General features: G+C 40.9%; 1 protein-coding gene across 4 annotated transcripts in view; it reads left to right on the top strand.

Annotated features, from left to right (window-relative positions):
* Positions 1-27,488, top strand: part of SLC24A2 (solute carrier family 24 member 2) — a 144,745-nt gene that overhangs the window by 114,221 nt on the left and 3,036 nt on the right. For 3 of the 4 annotated variants that reach the window (XM_040542055.1, XM_040542057.1, XM_040542054.1), the window contains one exon: positions 1,816-6,123. The exons of the other annotated variant lie outside the window; for it this stretch is intronic. In XM_040542055.1, coding sequence (XP_040397989.1) covers positions 1,816-2,065 — 250 coding nt within the window. In that variant the 3' untranslated portion in view covers positions 2,066-6,123. Of the gene's footprint in view, positions 1-1,815; positions 6,124-27,488 lie in introns of those variants that run through there. 4 annotated transcript variants of the gene reach the window in all.

The following is a 27,488-nucleotide window of genomic DNA, read 5'->3' as shown; positions in this document are numbered from 1 at the left end:
TAAAAATGTTCCAAGTAGGAGTTTTTGAAGCTTTTATGCTTTTGTCAAGTTTCTGTTTTTCATTTACATTACTACTTACTGGGCTTATACCAGGACTTTCTTTACAACCACTAATCAAGGAATAATTCATTTTCCCTGAGTTATTCAGTGTGTTTGTTGCTAGAAACAAACATGTTAATGTCTTATGTAGCTCTCATAGTATGTTGTTGACATGACTCTTTTATATAGTTGTTGACATTATTTTTTTTATATAGCTCACAAATTCCAAATTACAAACCAATTCTCTATTAACGCAAAAGTCTTTTGTAAAGCACTAACTATGTGAAGCAGTGTGCTATTTACACTTTACTGCTTCATAGCAGCTCTAGGGTAAGGGTAAGTGGCAAGCAGTTGGAATACAAGTTCCTATTGGACCCGCTGAGATCAAGCTAGACCTGATCCAGCAATGTTGTAATCTATGCCTCAGTATTTCAAAAATGTGCAGGAAGTGTACAAGCAAACTCTGTCTTTATCCCCACTCTTTGTTTCTCCATCTTTCATTGTTCCTTGCTATCACACATGCAGAAGAACAGGTCTCATCATAGTCGTAGTCCAGTCAGAAGCATCTGTAGAACAGATCGTAGTGTTAGCTGCTGAAAATACACCACCAACTGCACTGGTACAAAACTGGATCCCAAAGTTAGAGTGGATAGCAAATGGCTCCATCTCTTAGCTAATGGCAGTACCTTCAGACACTGCAGAAAAACTGGGCCACCTTTTTTTCTATTAACCCAGAAGCTTTCTGTTAACCCAGAAGTGTTTGAAATAAAATCTATAAGCAACAGACCCACAAAATGTATGAAAGCATTATTCATTACAAAATGTTTCAACCTAGAGCATGTAAGGTTCATTATAAAACTTTTTTCTTTTGCAGTATTTCATTTTTCTAACATATTTTTAATCCTCCTGCCAATGGAAATGCTGTTGTCCTGTAGCACAGTCTGCTGGGCTTAGCATATTTACAACAGAAATGGCACTGTTTAGCTGTAGTTAGGTTTAGTTAGTACTGAGGCTATAGTGAATTATTCTTTCTTGAGCTGCTTATTCAAAGCTTGAATGTTGTGAGCTTGTGACAGCTCTCTTCATGCATCCTAAGCCTGCTAAGCACCAGTCAGTGGCTTAAATATTTATTTCAGCTTGACATCTTCCTGAGGGATGTTGCCTCATTCTGTAGCATCAGAGATGAGAAAAGTAATGACAGCAAGCAAGTACAGAAATAGAAATTAAGCTAAGGTTCAGCTGAAGTTCACATTTTAACACAGGTTTATAAAGTAAATGGGGATCAAGACTTTGAAGGGCCAAATGTTGGGGGCAGTGCCTTGGGTCATTGTGGGGATGGACATAGGAATGGATGGGATGGATGGGGAAGGGCATGTCATTAGGTGACCCACCTCTCCTGCCTGGCAGGCTCTCGGGGAAGGGCTGGAAGTAGGTTTGTCTGCATATGGTGTTCAATGCAGAAACGAATGACAGGGTCTCCCTGCTCACAGACAGGATGTCCAGTGATTTCTGTCAGCTAAGGGGAACATGTTCCACCAATGTAACTGATGGAAGAGGAACCGGGAGCCTAAATCCCATGTGTTCTCCCTTAGTACCACAAGCATATTGACAAATTAGGTTTATGCACAAAGTAGAAGATTTTCATGCTTCATTTTATACAGGAAGCCTCTGGTTGCATTACGAAGTGCCTCCAGATACTTTCTAGTGTTCCTTTCTGGATCTCTTATGTATTTCCAATTTCTCTCTTTCTTTTTTTTTTTTTTCTTTTTTCAACAGCCTGCCTCTTCCATGGCTCCTGTATGCTATGATTAACAACTTTGCCCCAGTGACAGTCAGCAGCAATGGTCTATTCTGTGCGATTGTCCTTCTCTTCATCATGCTGCTCTTTGTCATTCTCTCCATCGCTTTCTGCAAGTGGAGGATGAATAAAATTCTGGGCTTTCTCATGTTTGGGCTTTATTTTGTGTTCCTGATTGTCAGCGTCCTCCTGGAGGACAAAGTGATCCAGTGCCCTGTCTCCATCTAGTGGAAATGCTGTTTCCTGAGGAAAAAAAAAAAAAAAAAAGAAAAAAAAAAAAAAGAAAAAAGAAAAAAGATAGATGTTTATTTATTCAAAATATATCTATATATCAAAATGAAACAGCAAAAACAAAACAAAAACAAAACAAGCAAACAAAAACAATGGAAAGATTTGTAAATCTCCTATTCCTCGGCTTTAAAAGAGAAAGAAAAAGATACAAAGGGAGGAACTCGGAGTGAAGACTGATTGCTGCTGGACAGTGCGGATGCATACGAAGGGCTGAGGCCAGCTGCGCCAACGTTTTCTTTGTTTGCTGCAGAACAACCTCGTCCCTCAGTACTGGGGATGCTGCACACACACTGAGATGGTGAAAGCTATTCTTTCTTCTATGCCTACGGTACATATCCACAGACTACTTTTTCTCTGTAGTAGTATACACAGACACACAGAGTATTCATTTCTTGAAGCTATAATCTTCTAAAGGGGAATGCTAATATTGACTTGGGGAGGGACCACCCTCCCACACACACCTCGGCATGGGATTTATCTGATGATCTGCTGATGCTGCTGAATGGAAAGCATTCACTGAGTGCATGAGTCACAGACAGGGAAGATCCTGCATGTCTCTTCATTTAGGTGGACTTATATGATGTGATTTCAGCAGAGCTGGGGAGTTATCAGTGTATGATCTTCTGCATCACAGTGCTATAAAGGCCATTGGCAGGATGTTACTGATGATTTACTACATCTTGCAAAACGCTTCAGACTGCTGAAATTCCAGCTCTAGCACTGAAGGGACAATGTTGGCTGGCCATTTTGTGACTGATGCAGATTTTCACTCTATTCACAGGCAAAGCCTGTCTGGGGATTTGCTCTTTACTCTAATACCAATGCAGCATGCAAAGAGATGATACAACTACTATGTGAACACAACATTTTTTCTAATGCAGCAATACTAACAACAGCACCAATGGCTTTCAGATGCTGTTACCATTATAAATTTGCCTTTTGATGCCAGAAAAGAAAGGCTTATTTGCTTATGCATAGTATTTCATACAGAAAATAGAGGTAGTTGTCAAGTGGCAGCCTAAATGCTGAAGTGGATATATATTTTACAAGCTATCTTTGTCCATTACTTGAAGTGTAAGGACCTTCACAGCTACATATAGACATTATTGCAAAAAATACCCAGCTGGTATACAAAGCTGAGGCAGTTCTAATCGCTTATATAAATCTTGAGACTAGGTAGGAGAAACTAACAGTTTAAATATAGTGGAGCTGCAGGAAACCTACATGAAAATTTTCATTTTTGCTGGAAGAGTGAATGTCTAAAGAAGTCTGGGAAAGAGTGAAGATGCAATATCTTACTGAAATCCTGACAGGATGAGGAGGTCCAAACTGAGAACAAAGAGAGAGAGAGAGAAAGAAAGAGAGAAAGCAATGCAGTGCTCGTATTTCCTGTAGAGTGTATGATTTTAAAAAATGGGAGAACTGGAACAGGTGTTAAGAAATTATTCCAGATAATTGGTGTTTGTTTCTTCAAGTCTTTCTTTGCAGTTAGAGTTCATGAAATTTCAGCATATATCTATGACCTGTTTCAGCATTGTTCTGTATTTGTATTGTGCTCACAATGGCAATGCAATGCTCACAGCTGTGCAACAGAAGGCTCAGCACATTTTGTCTTGTCTGTTTTTCTGATGCTGTCACCATGCTTTCCTGCCTGTGTTCCATGCTGTTTGCTTTTCACTCATCCCCTTTGTGGTCTACTGTATTCCTATTATCTGTGTTTGTATATATAACAGTAGCCAGCTAGAGAATAAGGACTTGACAGAAAACAGCAGTAGAGAAAACCATAAGAAATACATATTAAAAATTATTGAAATATTAAGATTGTGAGATATTATTTAAAATACGAGATACTACTGAGTAAAAAGCAAGAAAACTAGGAGTCACAATGTCTACTGCTCATGTCTTATCCTAAAGTATTAAGTCCTATATAAAGAATTACATTCAGAAACACTATTTGATCTTAACCATGCACTTACAACAGCTCTTGCTCCTTCACACGCCTCTCTCGTCGGGAGCACAAAATCGTCAGTGATGTATTTAAGATCCTTCATTGCTCCAGAATCCTTACTTGTATTAACTATAGTGCTTTCAGTCTCGTAACATTTGTTTCTATGGGTGCACTCAAAGGTAAGATGTACATACATACAGTGCCCTCTGCTGAAAAGAATAGCAATCCTGCAAAAGATAATCTGTGACCCACATTGTGAGCTCAAATGAAGCAGGTGTCCCAAAATACAGAGCTGACTCTACAGTATAATCTGTCCCAGAAGATTCACCAAATGCTTTCTGTTGCTGATGACAGTGCTCAGAACAGGCTTTCAGTATGACCCAAGCGATTCTTTTGCAGGTGAGCAGAATAAGGCAGCGTGATCTAAAAGACCATGTGCAGGGTTGCGATAGGTCTGTGTATATGGCGACTTAACAATAATCAAAGATTCTCAGACTCACTGGTCTACCTTTCAAATCAAGAAAACAAGGAAGGACAAGAGCCTGATCTCTGTTCAGTGCATTACTCCTGCTTTTTTTCTTCTGGCTTCATATACACCACATTGTAATTCCTGCAATGAAAAGAAAAAAGCCCTGCATGACCTGGGGAGTTGTAAGAGCACACTGGTGTGTACAGCAAGGCATGGGCAGCAACAGCAGAGACAACAGGCAGGTGGGGAGAAAGGAGTAGCTGATTGAAAGCCCTACACACGGTGAGTATTTCAGTCCAAAGCTGGCGTGAACAACTTGAAGGAAGACTTTTATGTGTAGGGCTAAGGCTCATATCCTGTAACGGCATTCATACACTGTCTTAAAATATCTGATTCATTTATTTCCTGGAGGATGTTGGCTGTGTCTGCTTACCCCTATCAATGTATTTATCTTGGAAGGTATTAGAAGTAATTTTCTACCCCTGAGGAATGAGACAGCTCACAGCTCCCACTGCCTTGCCTCTGCTGGGCAGATCATTATTCAAATGGCTGAATAACTCTGCTATGGGTGGCAGCTCAGCTGCAGAGGTAATGGGGGAGATTTCAGGTCTGTGGTGCATCTGGAGGAGGCTGTTTGTGAAAGCTGGTTATGCTGCACAAGAAAGACAGTCGTTTGCATAATTGCTGGAGTAAGCTGTTTCAGGATCCTTGCAAAAGTGTGTGTTCTTTGGTTTTAAGACAACAGCTGTGCTGATAGAGGAAAGAGAGGAATGAGAGAAGGGAAACCTTTTATCCCGTGCAGGAGGAATTTGAAAATCATCAGCTGGAGAGCTGGAAGGACAGCTGGCAGCTGCTGCAACCCAGTGACTGGATGCTCATAGTCTGTCCCAGCTCAGCGCCACCATAAGGCACACCACTTGCTAGGACACTCCTATTTCACACTGACAGCAAATTTAGCAATTGTTGAATTGCCATGCTTTAACAGTAATATCACTTTGGCTTTCTCTCTTAGAATTCACTGACTGTTTTTCCAGTATAAGGTGTTTCCCATTGTTCATAACTTTTTCACTGTTGGATCTGTGACCATTTCTCAGAATTGTACACCTGGAAATCAAAATTAAATTTCTGTTTTAGACAGGCAAAGTTTCGAATGACTTCATTAGGAAACTGGTCCTGCAATCTGCCTGAATTCTGCTGTGCATTAATCAGCATGGAAGTCTGTTCATGTATCTGTATGCCGGTTCTTATTTATTCAGTTGATGTCTGCATAACCCTCATGAAGCATAAATTTATAATATAGAAATTGGTGTTACAGTAAAAATCCTGTTTGTTGCTTAGCATTTTCTGGCCAACCCCATGTTGGCAACACCTGTAGTAAGGTAAGAGTACAGGATAAGGCTTCAGTTTAAGTAGACACCTCTCCATAGCACCACACCTGAACAGAGCCAGTGTTGGATATGTTTTTTTGGAAGGGATTCCAGTAACATTTGAGCATGATTATGGATCAGATTATAACCTGTTGTAAACATTTTTGGCACTGTCTTCATTGGAACTAAAGAAGAGAATGGGCCCCACCTGCAAAATACCACTGAAGTCCTGCAAGAATTTGCTGTTTTAAACAAAACCACACCAATCCAAACCATACAAAAGCCAGCTTCCTCTTGCATAAGCCACCGGGGTGGAATCTGTAGGGTAGGTGCTATAGAAGTGCAATGTGAAGATGGTCTCTTCAAGAACTACATGTAGACATGGGAAAATCTTTCAGCAAATTTCTGGGCATTTTTAAATTATCTATTCTACTGAGAGTTAGTGCTTTTGTGTAGTGCAAACAGGCTTTCTGTGCCGGTATGCCTATGCTTATTTATTCAATAGATGTTGATGTCCGCATAATCCTCATGAACCATAAAGCTCAGTGGGAGACAAAGAAACTTATCTAAATGTCATTTGATGTTTGTACTGGCAATGAACCTGCTATGTAATTCCCATATATGCTACTCTGAAGTAGTTTATGGTAACTGTCACTCATGGTACTGTTGTGTGTGGATATGAAGGTCCATAAAGAGGTAGATTAAACATGTGGTTAATCTATACTATAAGAAATAGATGCTTAGAAATATTTTTAATGTTTGGGCGTTTTTTAAGGGATTATTTCTCTGGTTGTCTTTTATTTCATTACATAATTAGAGAAATAGGGGAAATACATTTTTTTAATGATTCTCCTTTCAGCAGTAATTCCTTAAGATAGCAACTTGTGTTCCATCTTGGGTTCTAAATCAAATATGAGTCTGGATCAAATAGATTTATTTAATTTATAACAAAGAAATAATCCCTTCTCCAACAACTGGCACACTGAAATCCAGAAGCTTTCTGCCATTTACTTGGACAAGATACGGATTTTTATCCTAAGATCCTATATTTCATAAATGCTCTCATGTAACACACAGAATTGTCCTGGGAGCTATGTTCAAGGAGAAAAATTGCATTCACTTGTATTCTTGGAAACCATTTTACCTCTTGTAAATAACAATGACACAGCTAACTGAGAAAGAGGCATGGTTAGCTCCTTTGAGCAGGTGAGTCTTGTTTTCCGGCCGTTCCTGAGAAGTTTGATGTGAGAACTTGTAGGTGAAGACATATCTGCAGAAGGTGATTTCCAGATTAGCAAATGTGATAGTTTGCACTGAATGGTGCAGAGTCCTGCTGCAGCCCTCCAAAAGGGCTCCTGGCTGATGTTAGAAATGTTCCTTCTTGGCTCTCTTGCCAGCAGTTATGGGAATATCATTGCTGAGATACCAGTCATTTCCTTTGGGACTGGGGAGAGTAACTTCCAGACTGAAGTTATACAATTTATTGCACCATCAGATACAGAAGTCATGTCTGGATCACAGCCCTGTAGTCCAGACAAGTCATGTGGATCTGCTGTGTGTTGCCAATTGTCAGTGTACGGCATCTCAGGACTTGTCTGCCTGGGTGAGTGCAGGCAGCTTGTACGCCCACCTTGCTCGAGCTCCAGCATGGCTGGACATAAGCCATCTCTTCTCCAGAAGCCATGTAACCACCTGAGCATGGTGCTGAGCCGTGCTCCCAGCCAGCCAGATCTAAGTCAGCCCCAGCCTAGAAGCCATGTAACAACTTGGGTAGACCAAATGCACAGCTGGCCACATCTGTCCCAAACAAGCCATTAGCAGCCCAGGACAAGACTGAGTAAGAAATGATGTGAATTGAGAATGGTAAATGAACTTTACATTCATGTAGATTTATTGTGAATTCACCCCTCATCAAACACAAAATCAATCTAAACTATGAGATTTGTATGCGTTTTTAAAGATCTTGCACTTTACTACTTTTTTTACTTTTATTTTATGTCACATAGTTGTCTTAATGCAACAAGAAGCCATAAAAACCCAGAAGACTAGCTTTGGGTTTCTAAATAAGGGGATAATTAATTTTAAAATGAAGCATCCATTTCACATCTCTGTTTAAGGTATGATGTAAAATACTATCAAAAAAAATGTACAGTAAAGCAGGATCTGGTTTTGCCTTAGTGAAGCTGTGAGTAAATCAGAGGGAGTTTGCTCATACTCTTGAGATTCCCTGTGAGACTGTACAAAATGCTGCACACTGCCTTTGCAGCAGGAGCTCAGTCCTGCCATCCTTGTTCACCCCAGAAGAAGGAATACAGTGTTCAGAGTCAGGCCCAATGATAGAATTAAATCCTCCTGTTAATCTAATACTTCCTCCCACCAAGATCACTGTAGAGGAAATCCCTTGTACTTTAGTGAGTTTACAAAAGTTGAGTTATTTCTGTCACATCTTTTTTACAAAGAAGTTAAGTATTTTAGGGTCAGGCTATACGATACTAATCAGGCAGTTCTTTTAATCCCCTGTCAAAATCAAGTAATGCCAAAGGGATTTTGCTTGGTTTTGTGTTCATTTCCATTACCAAGATCTCTGTTACACAGTCCTAATTTTGCAGTCCTGACTCTGGGGAATTGACTCATGTGAGCGGAAATTTTTTCTGTCATAAAGATGGCAAGATCAAGCCTCTGTATTGTCTTGTGAAAATAATAGAAGCATGCTATAACTGACAATCAGATGCTATTTTTGTAATAAAGTTTTCTTAGCTTGATTGTTTCACTTTGTAGTTTTCATACTCTTCCATCTCTCATTTTCAACTTATTGTGAGAAAAATCTGAAGTCCCCCATCTTATTCATTTCAAACTTAAAAAAAAAATCTATTACTGTGGAAGCTGGTCCAAACAGCCCCCAGAAAATTCCAGTTTTTCTCATGTGTTTGTGCTTATGGATCATCACTCACTATATGAAACTCTTTTCTCTAAATCAGTGTATTCTCTGTGCGTATAGGTTTGTACATAGTATGGAGATTATATTTATTTGTACATAGGCTCTCGGAAATAATCCCTTCTATCAAAGGTCCTACTTCACTCTATCTACAGAATGTTTCACTATGTTGTGTACACTTTTTCACATAAATGTATGAACCTTATAATACTAATACAGAGCTCTTGATATAAATCACTCTAAGTAATTAAGTTGTCTAAGTGTAGATAACAATAACAACAATAAACAATAACAAAAAGACTTGACAGTCTGTTATTTTGTTCAGTATTTTCTGTCTTCATTGTTGTGGGCTTGCTATGGCTCTGAAAATAGTCTTTAACTGCATCTCTGGGCTGAATGAGGTTCTACATGGCTACTCTTAGTCATTAGTGTTAAAGCAGCACTCACTGCCTCTTGCCATGTGATGTGTTGATGTGGCTGATGTGGTTGGTGTCTACAACCTGAGTGGCCAGCATGCGAGTGTTTACAGTATGTGCCCGTGCTGTTGCACCCCACTGCTTGTTAGTGTTTGATCCCTGCTTCAGCTGTAGCCACTTCTGGAAGGAGGCAAAGGGTTTGAAATCCTCCATTACACAGCAGGCCTTGATGGCATAGGGCTGGTGGGAGCAGGGGAGGGAGAAAAATATGTTAATTCACCTCCTCGGTCCCCCCTAGGGGAATGGTGGAGAGTTTCTTTGCCTTGTGTTTCCTCTTCTGCAAGCAAGTACTTCACTGCCTTGTCTGTCATGTCTGAAACAAAGCAAAACAAAACAAAACAAACTCTGTTCATTCACAATTGCTTTTTCGTTTAGAAGGACTTTTATTTGACAAAGTGAAAAGTGATGTGTGTTGTAAAACTAACTACTTGATCTCCACTCTGGAAAGACTTCAGAGCTTCTCTTTAAAACAGGGAATTCCCTTCCTGTCAACACCTCTCTCAGAGAAATAAATATTTGTGCCAAACTCTTGTAAAGAATACAGGCTGTAGATTATTGCCCTAAAGAGATGTTTTAATCATCCTGTCATCTCCCATTTATACAAATTTCCTTATCACAGTTTGTATAATATTCCTTTGTTGTGGGCAAGGGTTTTTTGGGGCCAGATGATGAGATGCCCGTTATCAGGCCATAAATTTACAGTTTTGCCTCTGAGGCCTCAAACTCAAACCAAACTTCTTGCACGCTAAATACGAGGGTCACAGGCAGAGAAGTTCCCATTTGAACAGCACCAAGTCAGGCGCTTAAGCAACAAACCAAGAAGGGTCTCTTGGTGAGCCAGAGGCATCCCCAGAGCTTGGTGGCTTCGGGGTACCTGCAGCCATGTTTCACTTGTCCACAAGCAATGATGAGCAAGTAACAGCCCCCCATTACAGCTCCCCCCAAACTGCTGCCATAAACATATGAAATCGGACGTGCTTGTTCCTCTGTAATAGATGGGTGCCTGCAGAGGAGCTAGGTCAGGGCCTAGGAGGGGGTCTGGCCTGCAATCTGAGGTGGAGGAGGTGGGTGTGAGGTTTTCTCCCTGTACACTGTGTTGCCAGGCCACTTCACTGGACTTTCAGTTTCATGCTGAGTTGCAGGAATAGAGCAGCGTGGGAGGTAAATATGAGGAAAACTGATATGAAAATTATCAGTTATAATTTATTTCTAAAATCCCACTTCATAGACTGCTTTCCGTCCTGTCTCCCTGCAGCCTTGTTTAATTGTATTGTAATATGCAGTTTGGTTTTCAATTTGGTGACAGCAAAAACACTGACCCTACATGGTTATTTCCTATTCTTGGTTTTTAACTAGGTTGAAGGGAAAGAAAAACTAATCCCAGAATTTTCTAACTGCCTTTGAACATCTAGATTGACTCTTGTTATCATTTACGGCCTACTTGCCATAAATTGTTACCATGCCATGTTGCTGGTTAGAATTTGCCTCCCATGGCAATGACCAGATCTCTTCAATTTGGTATGTGCATTTTCTTTACTCAGGGGTTGATCCTTTGTAGCTAGCAGACACTGCTAGCCAAAGCTAAATCTAAAGAACTTGACTTACAGACCTCACAACATGCAGGACTCCTCAGAGGAATTAGTTTCAGTATTGGAAATATTGGCTCCTTTTTAGGCTAATATGCTGTATGTTTCAGCATTTGTGGCTCTGTCAAAAGCATCAGTAAACACATTTTCCATTATGTTTTATAGCCAATGCAGGAACAAACACAATGAAGCCAAACCTGCTCTGTCCTTGGCCCCATTTCTAACTGCCCTATGCCCCTCCACACCACTGTCATCTCAGCTCCCCACACTGCCCAGCATAATAGAAATGTTGTTACATGGGGGTGCCCCACAGACAAAGGCAGGCATACTCAGAGCATGAAGGGCTTAGATCTTGTTTACCTATTTTAAGGTTCAGGCAGTGGGAAGGGCCCTCACCTAGAAAACTAAACCCAGAGCCCTGGCCAAATGGGCATGAAATAGTCTTAGTGTAACTCAGATTCTGAGCTTGAAGTTTTGTGTTATTTAAAGCTGGAAGTTTCAGACTTTTTCAGCTTAATTAGCATCTCAGGCCACCTGTGCTTTTGTAATCTATCAAACTTCTGGAAGAAGTGTAGTTTTGCTTACAGGAAAGAGCAGAGTAAGGGACTGATGCCAACACAATACTCCTTCAGGTGCATTGCAAGCACTGCTGTCCTCCAGGACAAGGCCAGTTTGCCCCAGCTAGCAGCATAATTGATGATACTTTTAGCTGTCTTTGGCACCTTTTCACAGCTGTAAGTACAGAGGTAAGGTCTGCAAACACCACCAGGCATCATGGTAGGAAAAGATATCAACTGGTGTAAGTGTTGTTCTCTTGGTGTCCTCATACATTTCACAGTGGGTTTGTGCCAATGTCTGGATAACAATAGCAAGGTGACACTACTTACATCCACTCACCTTTTCACCTGCTCTGGTGAACTCTACCACTCCTGTCTTAGAGAAAAGAAACAGAAAAAATTGTATTGGTGCAACCTCGCTCCGGCATCTGCTCTAGCTTTGCTAGAGCAGCTGCAGTCACAGAGCCCAAGATACATACCTTGTAAGCAGAGGAATCTAAGAAGGGGAAAACGAAAACAAACAAAAAATCTGTCCGCCATCATCTCTACCACAAACTGCAACAGGAAGAGTCTGGCATGTTGATCTCACAGAGAGGCACTAGTCTTAGGAAGTGCCAAGGCAAGTAGGTGGATTGTAGCACAAGCAGGTCATGTCCTCAGTATACGCAAGCTGGTTTATCTGGATTAATAACTGGTATCAGCATGGCTGCTGAAGCCCTTATTTCCTTGGAATTACATTGACGATAAAGTGTCCTGTAGCAGGTGTGTTTGAGGACACTTTCAGGCAATCATCCCTGCTGACAGAGATAATAATAAAACCTCTAACTCAGGAGAGAGCAATGTGAAGCTAAGGCAAATACAATAAGCAGGATGGTACATGTCTGTGTGTCCTTGTTCCAAATATACACATACCTTAGTGTTGCAGCAGCTGTTCTCCTCCCCAGCCAAAATTCCTGCTGGCCTTCCTTGAAACCAAAACATTGTCTGGGCTCTGGGCTGTTTCAGTTCTGAATATTGCAGAGTAAGGGCAATGACAGAGGGAACTGATTGAGTATTAAGTGCTGACTACACCTGCCAGCAAAGTGCAGGTGCCTAATCAAAGTTCTGGGTTCCTCCAGGTTTCCATTGTAGAGAGCAAACCTCAGCCCTAACATACACCTGTGAGGATCTGTGCTTAGTGTTTTCCTTCTACAATTACTTTCTTTTCCTGACCACAGTTTCCCTGAATGCACGTCACATAACGCAGCATATTCCATCACTTCCTCAGCATCACACAGTGAAGGTCACTATACACCTGCAGGAGGGCCCTGAGTGAAAACATACGCAGCATCCAAAGCTGCATGAACTCCCCAAATGCAACCCACAATCTGCCAGCAGGAAGCACAGTGTAATTTGTCTGAGCCAGTTGCATCTGGAGGTGCAGGTCATGCTGATTTTTCCCCATGGACCTCTAGTGAGTCAGAAGCAGAGTCAAAAGGGCTTTGCTGTCTTTGAGAAGAAAGGACAGGGAACTGTGTCATCCTTTACACCCTACAGAGAAATTGAAACAGTAAAGGCCTCAGTGAATCTCTTTTCCCTAAGTTAGAGTTGTGTTTTAATGCAAGTTAAAATGCAGCTAATTTGAATGAATTAGCAACCAGTAAAGCCAAGTTAAGATAGGGCAAGTTGTTTTTTTAGCCAGACTTTCACGTGTTTTTTGTTGTTGTTGTTGTTTGTTTGTTTGTTTGTTTGTTTCTTCTTTTCCCTGGACTTTTCATTTACAGTGGACAGAATTACTCTGAAGAGCAAGTACCTTTACCTGGCTCCAGGAAAGCCTGTCTAACCAGAAATAGGAGAAATTGAGTGAGAATTTTTGAAATGAAATTTCACAGAATTAGGAGTCACCATCTGGGTATATGAATTTATTGCTAGAAAGGTAGTCTACATGCTGATGTGGAGATATACGCCGTGGGATAAGGTAAATGCAATCCACTTTGTGATACTGAAATTGCAAACCCAACCAGTGCATAGAATATCATCTGTTTGGGATATTTTAAATAGTACAAATGCATATTTGTTTCCACCAGCATTACAAAATAGGTATTAAAATATTTCTGCGCTTTATTGTATTTAATGTCCTTTAGCTGGAGTAAACCTTGCCCTCAGGTAGCGGTGTCTTGTTTATTCACAGACACACACCCCATCTCCAGTGATGTAAATGAAAAAAATTTCTGGCAACTTGTTTCACATACGCTGCTGTTCCTATGTCATGCTGGAATTTTCAGGCATTCAGTGTTTATACGTCGCTTCCTGTGTATTACATCCATCAGACTGCTGAAGGTCTAAATATTTTCCTGGTATAACTGTCAAGCTTACCTATATTATTTAGCCTGTGAGTTGTAGCACAGTGAGTTCTTGACATCACAGCTCCTCTCATCTGCATTTATGCTCCAGCCATTTAAACGTTTGATCACTTGCTTTTTTGTACTAAAACCTCCTGCGAAGTCACTCATCTTTGTGAGTTGTGAGCATTTCTGCTTTAGTGCAAGAGCCTCCTCTGCCATAAGGTAGCACCTTTCTCTTAGCTACAGCAAGAAGGGTCATATAAGCCAATGGGACAGGAAATCTTGGTTCCCTTGCATTGGCTGGACCCATTATCATCTTTCTACCCTGTTAACTGAGCTGTAAAAGCTAATGCAGGATGAAAATGTAACAGGCAAAACACATGTATTTTCCATCTGCTTTATTAGGCTGAGATAGTTTTTACACTTTAAAAATCAAATACTGCTAGAAACCAGTGCAACATATGCTAAATGGCAGGACACCCTCTGCTAAAACAGGTTTGAGGTTGATGGCATCTCTCAAATATAGCATTCCTGCTACCAGTGTCTCTTTAACCTGATACCATACACTCTTGTGCATTTAATCTTCCTTTTCATGGCAGCTGGTGAAAATCCATGATAAATGATTATCTCTTGTCCCTGAGACACTTATCCAAAGAAACACATCGTGCATTTCCATAATTACTTCTTTTTACATTACTGTGTCCTAAGGAAGGTGCTTCTGTTTTGGGGTTTAAAAATGTTCCGACCTTGAGGCTGGAAAAAGGCTTTGTGTTCCCCTGACTGTGGGATGTTATCTGGGTCAAGGGCAATACTGGGAATCGTGGGATTCACAGCGAGGGGGGGAGGTGAGGAGCAGAATGCCCCTTGAATAGCTCTGGAGAACCATCTATCCACTTTACCTTCAGTGCCTTTGTCCAAAGAACAATAGGGAAAGTTCAGGAGGGAGAACTCGGTGATCAGCTTAGAGCTGCAGAGAGCACAGCTCTGCCACATGTGTGATGATCACCCTGTCGTCACAGACAGAAGGGGTTGGGGGAGAATATAGCAGGGAGAGAGATACAAGACAGAGAAGGCAAGAGAGGAGGGGACATTTCCATTTCTGCAAGACAGTATCTCATCTTGTTTCTTCAGATCTGTAATTCTTAACCCCTTTTAACAGGTCTGAATGACCAGAGCCTGTATTCTCTTTAACTTTGTAGTGCAGCCTGAGTGAACTACCAAGCTGGCTTGTTTCCCAGCTCAAACAGTCTCTGTGGGCCTGGTGGTGCTCTCAGCAAAACCCCCACTGGCTTCACAGTGTGTGATGTAGAAGATGCACCACGAGTGAGTCTAAAGGAGTCACTTTGCATCTCGGAGTCACCTCTAGTTGGACTGCTGCTTTCAGAGGTTGTACCAAGTGTGACAAACACTCGTTAGCCAATAACACAGGCTCAGGAAAGGGTCTTGGTGAAGTAACATTTTATTCTTGATTGCAGTGACAGGCAAGCAGGAGAGCGCTTGTGGATGCAATTTTCACACCTTTTATGCTCTGTTTCCCAATGCTCACTCTCTCCCCTGGTTCCCCATTGGCTGAGTACTACAGGTTCACACACTGTCTGATGCTGATCACTAGTTTCATACAAATATTATCAACCTTTATTTCCTCCCTTTGTTTTTCTTACCTTTTGCAACCTTCTTACTGCTTTTAATGGCATTTTAGCCTTTTGGTCACATACACCCGGTCAGTGCTTTTCCTTTGAATATCAATCTAGTACTTGTTTCCCTCCATACATTGTGCAATCCCAGGAAGCAGCATGCCTGGCACTTCCTGTGCTTATGTTACCAATCCTGATGCAAAAAACAACATTTTTGTTCCTACAGAAGAGAGATGAAAACAAGATTAATCCATTAGTGAAGACAAAAGATTAAAAACATCCACAGATGAGTACAATTTGTCTGTGCAGTGCTTCTTAATGTACCAAAAGACTAGGGAGATAGTACATTGAGTTCAAATTCATTACATTGCTGTAGGGGAAAAAAATGCATCCTGTGGTATGATATTACGATATTGCTCATTTTATACAATTATTTCATCCTTGCAAGGTGTAATGAAGAAATATCCTGACAGTGTGAAGTCCACTTCAGTCAAAGTACTAGGGGATCAATAGCAAATACATTACCCAAATCTCTCAGTCTTCTCTGTTTCCTTTTAAAAAGTTAAATGATTTCTTAAGGAAACAAGGTGGGATGCCTGTCTCTGTGCCTCTTCCCATCAGGATTTTTTTCTAGTATTTTACTCATTGACTAGTTTCACTCAGATTTGACAGAAGGGTGAAGGTATCGAAGACAATTCAGTTCCCATGAGCTTCATGGAAGCAGCCACCTGAGAGCAGAGGAAATGGTTGTTATCACATGCCTCTTCTTAAAATGAGGTGAAAACTATGAGACATGGAGGAGTCAAGGGAGGGATAATAAGCGACCTTATAAATACCTTATCAACACAAAGTCTCTCATTATGTGTGTAAGACACAGAACTATAGGACATCTGACCTTATCAGTTCACAGAGCTCCATTCGCTGTCCTTGGTTGTCTGGCTGGCTTGTACAGTGACTAAAGCCTCTCCTGTAGCAGCAGTCCTGCAAGTAATATATGGGGCTAGGGAGGGACACTGAAGCATCAGAGGCTATGGGTTTGAACACATGGGATGTCTGCTACAAGCTCCTGCCCAGATCCCACAGGCTGGAGGCTGGGGCAGGCACCACCCCAGAGGTGCGCCAGCCATGGGCGGGTAGCATGGGGAGGAGGCCTGATAGATATCCCAGGTGGTTTGGCAGTGCTGGGAATAAAATCAGCCTTCACAGCAGCAAGAAATGTAAGAACTCCTCAACAAGAGGAAAAAAACCAGCTTGCATATCATGCTCCATTGTAATGGGTAACTTTCAGCCCACCCCTCTGCTGGTATTATACCACATACATCTGGGATGTGGTATGAACGTGGGTGGGTGAACCCACAAAAGTGGGGGTGAACATACTGTGGGTTTTTAAAGTACCATCAAAGGCTATTGTTAGTCAGAGACCTTTATTTACTCAACAGGTTTCTTCAGCTGAAGTTGACGGAGAAACTTCTGATATGTTAGGAAGCATTCCCTAACCTTTTATTTAAAAGACCATAGGGATTATGTTATGAAGGAAATTTAACACTTGATTTCTCTTATTGAAAATATCTGAAATGATACATGCAGAAAGATGACCTGTGTATCTGAATTGGACGGATGATGACATATCTGTAAAGTCATCCATTTTGGAAGGTTGCCTACTGGATTAAATGGCAGCCCTCTGATTAAAGTAGAGCCAAGCATATTTTGAGGGAGAAAAAAGATGAGCTCTCTCCCTAGCGATTAACTTCAATGGAAATGTGTGGTTATCTGCCAGTCTCATTGGTTTTCTTATGGATACCTAGTGGGAAAAGGGTTAGACTCAACAGATGTTTATCACAGCCTGAGGCTGATTGAATGTAGGAGGATCCTTGCAACAAGTCTTCCTCCGCCAGTCACTCAGTAATGGCTTCATGTGTTTGCATCATAAACCCTCACCAACTGAGTTTTTATTTTATTTTAAAGCCCAGCACCTCTTGCAGTGAGGAATGAATAATCTAGCTCGCAGATTAGAAGCAGTCCTGTATGTTTTCAACAAAACTCATTTTGACAACAGTAGCAGCACACCAAATTTAGCTCCAATAAACAGACTTCTATTTCCTATCTTGCCCTTGAAGAGCCTAAGAGAATTGCCAGATGCTTCCCCATGACTCTTCTAATTGCAGATTTGATGCCACGGGTACATCCCAGTGATGAAGGAAAGAACACTACTAACACTTAAAAGCAGACATCCTCAACAAATGAAAATTACCACCACCTAAACCAACAAAGTGCTCTCAGTAGTGCTCAAAAAATTATTGCTAGACCCAGCTAACCTCACAAACTGTATCTTAGTTGTTTACCATTCTTTATCTAGAAGCAAGCCCAATGAGATCTTTCTGAAGTACCCCTTACAGCCAGTTACCACAAATATCCTGTAGAGATATTCATACTGCTAGGTCTATTTATGGTTTTCAGGAAATAAAAATGTCAGATTCTACTGTCCTGAAAGACAAATACATTTGAGTCACTTGCAAACTGTACCAAAAAGACCATGAAAGAAAAATAATTGTTGTCAGCTATTGCTTCATTTTAAAATGCCTATCCAATGAAGGAATAAAGAGAAAAGATTGTTTTTGCAGGTCCTATTTGGTGCTGATAAGTTTCACGTGAAGACAACAGAGACTCAAATGACAGAATATTTGTATGACTTAGTTGGAACTAAAATGTCTGTCAGGCTTTGCATCATCCATCGTCCTTCTTGCTATCTGAAAAACAGCAGCAGCCAGATATCAGTCATATGATTGATGATAAATCTAGTGCGGGTAAACTTACAGGTGGTGCTAAAGTAAAGGCAAAAGCAAATGGTGAATATTTTGCTGCTTGGATTTAACCCTCCACTGGTCATTTATTTAGCCAGGAACAAAAATCATTACAGCCCCCACAACCTGTTTTATTCATCACATGAAAGGTCAAGTTCCCAGGTTTGTCCATTCCCCACAGTGATGTTTCATGGTGTGGGAGCAACACCTGCAAAATCACAGCCTCAGAGAGCAAGTCATTTCCCCTGGAGCTGTTCTAGGGGGACCACACAGACCACACCAAAGGTTTTGGAAGGTCAGATGGAGTGACTGAACTATTTGTGAGGTGCTCAGACCCAACAGCAGTTAGCAGCTATGATTCCTCCACCCTCTGCCCTTCCCTTTTCCTCACCACAAAGCTAAACAAAATGAACAACACCCCACGCTTCCTATAGAGTCTGTAAGGTGAGATGTGAGAAAAATATTTTTGAATGTCTGCGTCCTCCATATCATAGCTGCTGCTTTCACTAGATGAGTGATGAGAAGCACCAAAACTATAACATTTCCATATGTAACAGGAGTGGAACATCTTCCAGATCTGAAAAAAGACACAATCCTGTTCCATAAGAAAAAAGGAAGTGTCTATGCTACATGATACACACAGCAGTTTCATCTTTTCTATCAGCTATTATACATCCTTTGTACTGTGGTACATTTAGAAAGCAACGTCTCATCCATTCATTTGTGCTTTGAACTTGTAAGACCTATTAGATCTTTCTGTTTTTAAAGCAAGGTCAACCTTTTAAGAAGCCCATTTGTACCATCACAAATTCCATACATGCCTACATTCACCACAGTTTTCAGCTGTGTGAGTCATCCTACTCCTATAACATTTGGAGTCAAAGAATGGAGGAGCAATGGTTACAGAGTAAAACTTGCTGATTATTTCAGATTTTTCAGTTAAGATGTCTGTCCTTTCCAGATAATGTGGTTATTGCTAGGTACAGCTTAAGCATCAATCACATATTCCATTATGCCACTTCTGCATAAAATAAAAAGAACACAGGGAACACAGTTCTGCACAGGGAGAGCCTGAGGTAGGCTCCCACTGAATACCTTACCTGGCATGGTGGCTAATTTCAAAGCTACTTCCACAGTCCAGGGATTTTTTCAGTATATTTTTTTCACAGTATCATAATGCTATAACCCAGTGATTCAAGGTAAATGATAGCAAAAAGTGACAGTTCTTACTGCATTTCTGTCCCCTTCATTTTTGAATCCAGCTAAGGCACTAAAAGGGCTGAAATTCCCAAGGTTGCAAATACCTCTGAAGCATGTGTAGGTCCAATAAATAACATAAATAATGCAGCATGTGGGGCCTTTTCTGTGATACAAACATTTGAACTGCCACAAATGCTAGTCAGAGATGCTAGGTGGAAAGACTTCTGTGATCTTCCCCAGCCTGTCCTCCACTCTGTAACATTTGTCATTGTCCTGCCTATGCTATAGCTTAAATTACTGCAGTTACCAGTGAGTTACACAGACAATGAATTGCATTGTAAACACCATAACTAAGCTTCTGGAAAGAAATCAGCAGATAATGCACATCTCTAGTGCTAGATAAGCAAGAAACAAGCAGTGGTTAATTAAAATTGTAAGAATTACTTGCTTATCTAAATGCTCAGCTTTATTAAAAAAAAAAAAAGAGTAATTGAACACCATAGTAAAACCTAGTCCTTGCATCTAATTACTGACCAGCTAAAATATACACTTATAAATTATGTTAGTTACTCTCCTTTATTGTTGGTAATTATCAGCTATAAAACAACATTTTATAGAGTCTGAGGACAGACATATTTAGATTTATTACTGATTTCCCCCCCAATATAAAAATCAAAAGATTTAGCACTCAAAAAAAAAGGGGGGGGGAACACCTTCCTCTTTCTCTTTAGGCTCAGGGTGATCACTCCTTGTTAATAGGTTTTTACATTACAGTTTACAATAAAATTTCTACTGCTTTTACACTCTGTGCAAGGCTCAGGAATAGCCAGCGTCTGACTCATCCTGTGGTGGGTCTCATAGCCCTGGGCTCTGCAGCACCTCTGTGCCTTACCGCTAATTGCAGTGCCCTGTTAGGCACAGCCCCAGCTCCACTGCAATCACAACTGGCTATTAGGCTATATAGGTATTATCATGCTTCTGAGCACTACAGCTACAAACTGCCACCAGTAACAACACGTTAGAAAGTATTGTGCATATCCTCTCTGTATTAGTTTTTTTTCAGTTCCACAGTCACTGTAAAGTAGCCACTGGACAGGCAGAGAATTAAAGATCAAATAGCTACTGCCACAGATACTGCCTTAGAAGCCAGGACGCAGCAGTTTTATTTGCTGCAGGGAGAAAGAGAGATTGGAAAAGAGAAGTTCAAAGAAATGTTGGATTGGACAACGACATATCAGGGTAACAAGCAAAACAGCATGGTAAGATTGGAGGAAAAAGCACTGAAGAGTGAGGCCAAAGGACAAGGCTGCTGGGTCCCACAGTCTCTGTAAATCACTATGAACACTCTCACCATCATCAATTACAATGCTGTCTTCTTTTTAGCTTCCTGTATGTTTTCCTCTGTACTGCTTTTCTCCCTTTGCACAGACAAGCTAAAAACCATCACCATTCTTCTCTGGCATGCTTCCACTCCCCAGACTAATTATCCCTTTCCCTCAGTGGAAATACATAGTGCTGTCCATCACAATTTGGGCAATGACACGAAATGAACACGGAACGTGAAGTAAGCATTGAGCATTTGTTTGACAGATGTAACAGATGTAGCTGCCCCTTTCCTGGGTGCCTTGCTTCATGCCCTGTGAGGCATTGCTCCCTGTCATTATCTCTGTTCCTCTCGCTTGTGCCTGTGGGGAAGACTGCTTCTTTCCCAGTCTGCTGCTCATGAACTCAGCTGAGTAAAGACACCCTGTGGTGGAACCCTGGTGCAGGTTTCTTTACCTCTAAACCTCTGATGTGTGCACCTCGTTTTTACAAGGGCACATCCCTGCAGCTCTAAAAGAAACATGCACTCTCTGGGAATTGATATAATGCTGTAATTTAGAACTGGGACACAAGAGATGGAAAGGACTTAATTCTGAGTGAGTGAAGGGACACTCACACTCCTCGATGATCTGTCTGAGTTCTGTGCATGGATTGTGGGATCTGGATCCATACAAATATTCCAGGCAGTTGAATTCTGGCTCAGAGGTGGTGTAACCTGGGTTTCAGTGTAAGGAACAGAGACATTCATAGTGGTCTGGTGTGAGTGTCTGAGAGCCTGAAACATCCTGTCCGTGTATGTGTGTGAGCCAACACCAGAAGGAAATCATTTCCCTACAGTTTACTGTGATGCAGCATTCCAACACAATCATTTTATTCTTTCCAAATCTTGATGAAAGACTCACAATAACATACGTGGAGCCTGCCTGTCTTGCCTTCATACCTGATCCTCAGATTTCTAATGCACAGGAGAGCATCATTGCATTTGATTGGGATTTCCCTACCCACCTGTGAGCAGTGAGCCAGAGCCCTGTTAGAGGGCAGCGTACCAGCAAGACCACAGAGGTACAGGTATGTTTACAATGGATGTTGACAGGGTTCACACAAACATACACATGAATATGAGACACCAGTCCCATTGGTCAGTTGTTTTTCAAGGCACTGGAACCCTCTGCCTCATGCCACCTTTCAAAAGTGGGACAGTACCTTAACATGGCCACAAAAAAAATAATAAAATAAATTAAAAATAAATTAAAATAAATTAAATTAGAATAAAATAAAATAAAATAAAATAAAATAAAATAAAATAATAAAATAAAATAAAATAAATAGATAAAAAAATCAGCAGCTCTATCACAGAATCACTGAATTGTAGGGGTTGGAAGGAACCTCAAGAGATCAACAGGTCCAACCTCCCTGCCAAAGCAGGTTCCCTAGAGCAGGTTGCCCAGGTAAGTAAATGCCAGGAAAACCAACAGCTGTGGCATTTAGAGATGGAGAGCTCGGGATGCATTGTACTAGCATGGCAACCTACAAAACTGAAGATTTCTGACAAAATTCAGAAGCATTAAATCCAGGGCATGTACTGAGGGGCAAGGAGTAGGCCAGGACAGGTCTTGCTCATGGGTTTAACATTTCATTCTTCCGATGCCCCTGATGAAAGCCAAGCGTTTACAGAAACCAAGATAAAACATCCTATTTTGTAAAACTGTAAAGGGCATGTTCCAGAAACAGATTGCTTCAGCCCAAGTGATGAAATAGTCTATTGTTTGCATTGCTACCTCTTGCATTGACTTTTTCCAAATACTATAATGAGACTTCGGAGGTAGCTGCTATTGCATGCTCCGTTTTTCTGGGTCAGGTTTTATTTGGACTGCAAACATGGATTTAGTTAAACTCATGTTATCCCTGCACATTTGTTTTTACAGGATGATGTAATAAGCATCACATAATTTAGTGAATATCTTTTGTGATTTTTTTTCTTTTTCTTCTATTATTATTTTTTTCTTTAATGGCTTAACTTAGAAGATAATACTAAACTGGAATCTTCCCAGTCTTTCCCTGAATCATGCCTTTTACTATAGTTTGCACAAGTGGAAAATTAGCTGGCATTTTAACCAGAGTGCTTTGGTGCTGTTAAAGCTCTGGCACAACCAGAAGTGTGAGAGCAGGACCAGCAGAGAGGCCTTCCCGTACTGCAGCCTTCTTACTTGTACAATATAAATGTGCTGATAGTGAGACACTTGCATCCTGCTCGTCCAGTGGTCCCTCCTGTTCTGTGGCTGGAACCAAGAGCAGATGTGGGTACTTGGAGCACAGCAAGTTTTGAAGAACAAGCTAGACGGGTATCTTCCTGGGATACTTTGAAGAGCTGACCCTGCTTTTGAGCTGGTGGTGGTTTAGGTGACTTATGAAGAACCCTCCCAGCCCTATTTTTCTATAACTTCTTGAAAGCAGACTTTATACTTTGCTGTCTCAGTCAACCACACTCCTTTTAGCAAACAAGATCAGCAAAGACTTAGCAAAGCAATTAGCAAAGATAGCCCAGGTACCTCAGTCAGCAAGACAGACCGCACCACTCCTGTGCAGAGACACTGTGTGCAGCTGCGATGGTGTGATACTGAATCTGGTTATCTGTTTGCTGAGCACTCTGTGATCACTGCTCAGCATGCTGTCAGGTAAGCCGACCACATCCCTGTAGACAGAAGCATAATGAGTGCATCACTCCAACACGCTCGTGTGGAGAATCGCAGTGCAGTGCTGGTTGGGTTTCTTCAATAAAATAGGTCATATTCCTTCCCCACAGTCCTTACAATTCTCACTTTTCCTTTGAGGTTTTTCCCTTCACAGTCTGTCTCTAAGCAGCTGTCCGCTTACGACTTACCTCTTACCTACCAGTAAGGCTGCCATTCATGGCTTGATTCCTATTTCTCTCATAAGCAACTTAGTTTCTCATTGTCAGTGGAACATTTTCCCTGAGCTGGCAGTCATTTCCTCCACAGCCCTCTCTTTTTATTAAAATAATAATAATAATTGAAAATGAAATGTATTTAAATATATATATATATATATATATATATAAATAAAAAGACATAGGGGTGTCTTTCAGCTCCTTATGGGCTCTTTAAGGGCTAGGAGGCTCCTTCTGGCACCCTGTAAAAGAGGGTGTGAATTTTCCTCTTGCCTTGGCAGGGCCCTGCCTGGGCAGCAGGCAGGAGGTCCTGAGACAGAACAAGCTGCAGTGGGGTGGGCTCTGGCTACCAGCCATTTGGGACATCAGCAGGTGGGAGCTCAATGAAGAGGAAAACCACCAGTTAATGTGGAGAGCACCTCCAAACGCTCTCCCATAGAATAAGATATTCTTCTGGATGCTAGCATCCAGAACCCAGCTTCACTCAAGCTGGCTGCCCATGCCTCTGGGTTTCTCCTGCTCGTGTCCACTCCTCCTGCCCTTTAGACTGGTGCCTTTGTTTTCTACACACAGTTTGTTCACAACTTGAACAAACCAGGTGGAGATGACCTCTTTCCATACACTTGCTAGAAATAATGGAGATCTAGGATCACAGGGCAATTGCCACATTTAGCAGAGGATGATACAGGACATGAAATGAAATAACAACTGGAGGTATAACAGAATGAGAATTTGATTGTTAGTTCAGCAAAACCATACAGGCAGGATTTTTTCTATTTTTTTTTTAAACTGTTCAGTAATAATCAGGCCAATCAGATACTGGGTAATGCCAGAGACACAAGGTAAAGAAGATAGGACAATGTCAGAAAAAACAGTGAGATGCCAGGAGAAAAAGCTTTAAACCTCATGTTTAATTACCTTACTTAATATTACCATATCCAATTGTCTTACACAGATTAAGAGAGCTTTATTAATAGTCATTGAAGTAATAAAACACGGTTTTTGCACAAATGGCATTCCTCCAGCCTTGAACTTGTACTTTCCAAATCTCTCAAGTCTGCTCTGTGACGTTCATCTGTTTTTATAACCTATTCAGACAGAAAATACTGTCTCCCTATCTGCTTTTATCTTTTTACATTAAATGCCTAATTTTTCTTCATACATTTGTTTTCATTTGTCCTTAAAACATTTACTGATTATGTATCCTTTATCACGAGAATTTGCTATGCCCTGTCTGTATTGCGTTGTTTTTTCTTGACCAAAATGTTTTATGTTTTATCCAGTCCCGTTCAAGTCATTCATAAAGCACTAATAGACTCTTTGAATTCCTTGAATTCTCCAGGTTCCCTGCTTGTATGAACGTTACACGAAACATGAGTGCTAACTAATACAACATTTTTAGGATTTTATTCTTGCTTCTGTGAGTTGCAGATATTTTCCTTCTCTTTTAATATGTATTAAGCTGATTAATTTGTAATCATACGAATATGTTTCATATACTCCATGTGATAAATAAAGAAAAAATTTTGCAGGGTTAGCTGAATTCACAACATCAAAATGAATTAACAAAATTAAGAGGACTATACTTACTTTGGCATTGAGGGAGGAATCCTGACATAAACAAAGATTTGGGATAATGGGAAGAGAGACAGAACCATAGTACTTCTCAATATTTTGTAAGATGCTATGGAGAGGACTCAGAGTAACTCCTCTGGTAACTTTTGGAAGATAATTGAGATGATTTAAGTAGACAATTTCAGACTCTGGCAGAAGTAGGCATAAAAACTAATGAATTCAAAGAATGCTAGTCAAGCATATAAGCAAGAGACATGGTTAGCTACTAAGTTATGTAGAAAAATTGCAGATTTCAGAGCTCCTTTTAGAATTCTAAAGACAATGCAGAGAAGTAGGTTGTATGCTTTAAAAAGGAGTCTGTTTTTGACACTTTAAAAGCTGACACTGAGTAATTCAGAAAGACATGCTGTTATGTCACAGATTGAGCCAATTAACACGTGATAATGTGACAGATACAATCTAGTTTCTAAGTTGGCAGTCAAGTGTGTCATGGTCAACAAGAAGTTATGCCATACAGCATGTTTTCTCCCACTTAGTCACTTGGGGCACCCTCTTCCAAATTAAATTGTGATCCGGGGGGGGGAACACTTGAGACTCCCTAAAATAATTACAATAATGAATGGAGAACTGCATCAGGTCTCCTGCAGTATGGGAAAGTATGTAGACTAAGTTAGGAGAGTTCAGGCACATGGAGGTCTAGTAGCCATGGCTGTGCTTATGGGAAACAGGTAGAAGCAGTGATAATTTACAAAGCCCGGTCTCTCTAGAGAACACAGATGCTCTTATTTACAGTTGGTAAGTCTCTGCAGGGCAATCAGGCAAAGTCCTAATCTACAGCTCTGTCCACAACTCATTTTGTGTCCAGCCAATGTGCATAAGCACAGAAACGAGTGGGAAAAAATGTAGATGTCCGATTCACCAGACTGCCACCAACCACCTCTGGGACCCTTCTTGTCCCAGGGCAGGATCAGCCCCTATACCTATGACCTACAAGACTGCTTCTCCAACTGCTCCTTAAACATCTATCTCCAACCAGAGATAGAGGCTCTGAGCTTCCAGTCAGTCTACCCCAGTGCCTTCTTCACCTCATTTCTCCTAACACCTGGTCTGAACTTTTGCAAGCTCCCTTCTGCATACTTACAACCTGTAAAAGTCCACCTCACACTGTCTTTTAAGGCTGACTGAGCCTATTTCTCCATACAGGCCAGGTTCCTCCAACTAATTCTCATTGATATCCTTTTCCAGATACTCCTCAGCCATTTCCTGCTTCCTTTTGAAGTTTGGTGTCTGTGAGTAGTCCAGCTCCCCAGTCACATTGTAAAAAACTAACACCAGGCAGAGGGAAAGGATTTCTGCCTGTTTTACAGGTCTGATTTTCTCTCAATTATAGTCTTTTTTTTCCTTTTTAATGCAGTGATGTCACATTGTATTATATTTGGCTTCTGATTCACTAATCCTTCAGTTTCTTGCAAGAACTACTCCTTCCCTAGTTTTTCTACAACCAGCATTGTTGATGATGCCTATATATGTGTAATACTTCACTATTACTCAATTTTGTTCTATTTTCTACAATTCAGCAGGCTGCCTTTGGATTTCAGACCTATTTTTTAAGGTGTTCATGGACCTTCCCAGACTTCAGTTTACCAATACCTTCCACGTGGCTATTACTCAACGAGTAAAGGGAAACTGACCCAGAAGATCCTGCTGAACTTCACTTGACACCTTTTTCTGGCTTGATAATAGACTGCTGAGAACAGCCCAGAAGCAGCTATTGGAACAGTTTCACACTAATCCACAGAATTTTCATCAAACTCAGGTTTTCTAGCACTTTTATAATAACGTCCTGTCAAACAATGCTAGAAATCTTATCAGTGTCAAAAATCTAACGTAATACCGTTTTCTTCCATAGTCACAGGGACTGCAAATACCCTTTTGCAGAAGAAAACTAAATTAGGCAGACACAATTTGCTCTTGACAAACTCCTACTCACCTCCTTGCTATATGCTGGGAGTTTGCAAACAGCTTTTTTTTTTCTTTTTTTTTTTTTTTTCATTGTTCCTGAGTTTACAGGCACAGAAGGCCTTTACATTTCTATCTTGCTCAGCTGGCACTGTGTTTAACTGAAAGCCAGAAGGGTGTATGGTGATCTAAGACTTTCAATTGTCCCTTTTTGGGAAGCATCTGAAGATGCTTAAAGATCCTTTTAAGTCTGGAGAAAACAGCAGATTCCTGCATGTTACAAAGAAGTAGTTCTGCC

This window comes from Cygnus olor, chromosome Z (genome assembly GCF_009769625.2).
Source record: "Cygnus olor isolate bCygOlo1 chromosome Z, bCygOlo1.pri.v2, whole genome shotgun sequence".
NCBI classification, from domain to species: Eukaryota; Metazoa; Chordata; class Aves; order Anseriformes; family Anatidae; genus Cygnus; species Cygnus olor.
Note: the sequence above shows the minus strand (reverse complement) of the source record. Positions and strands in the feature narration are given on the sequence as shown.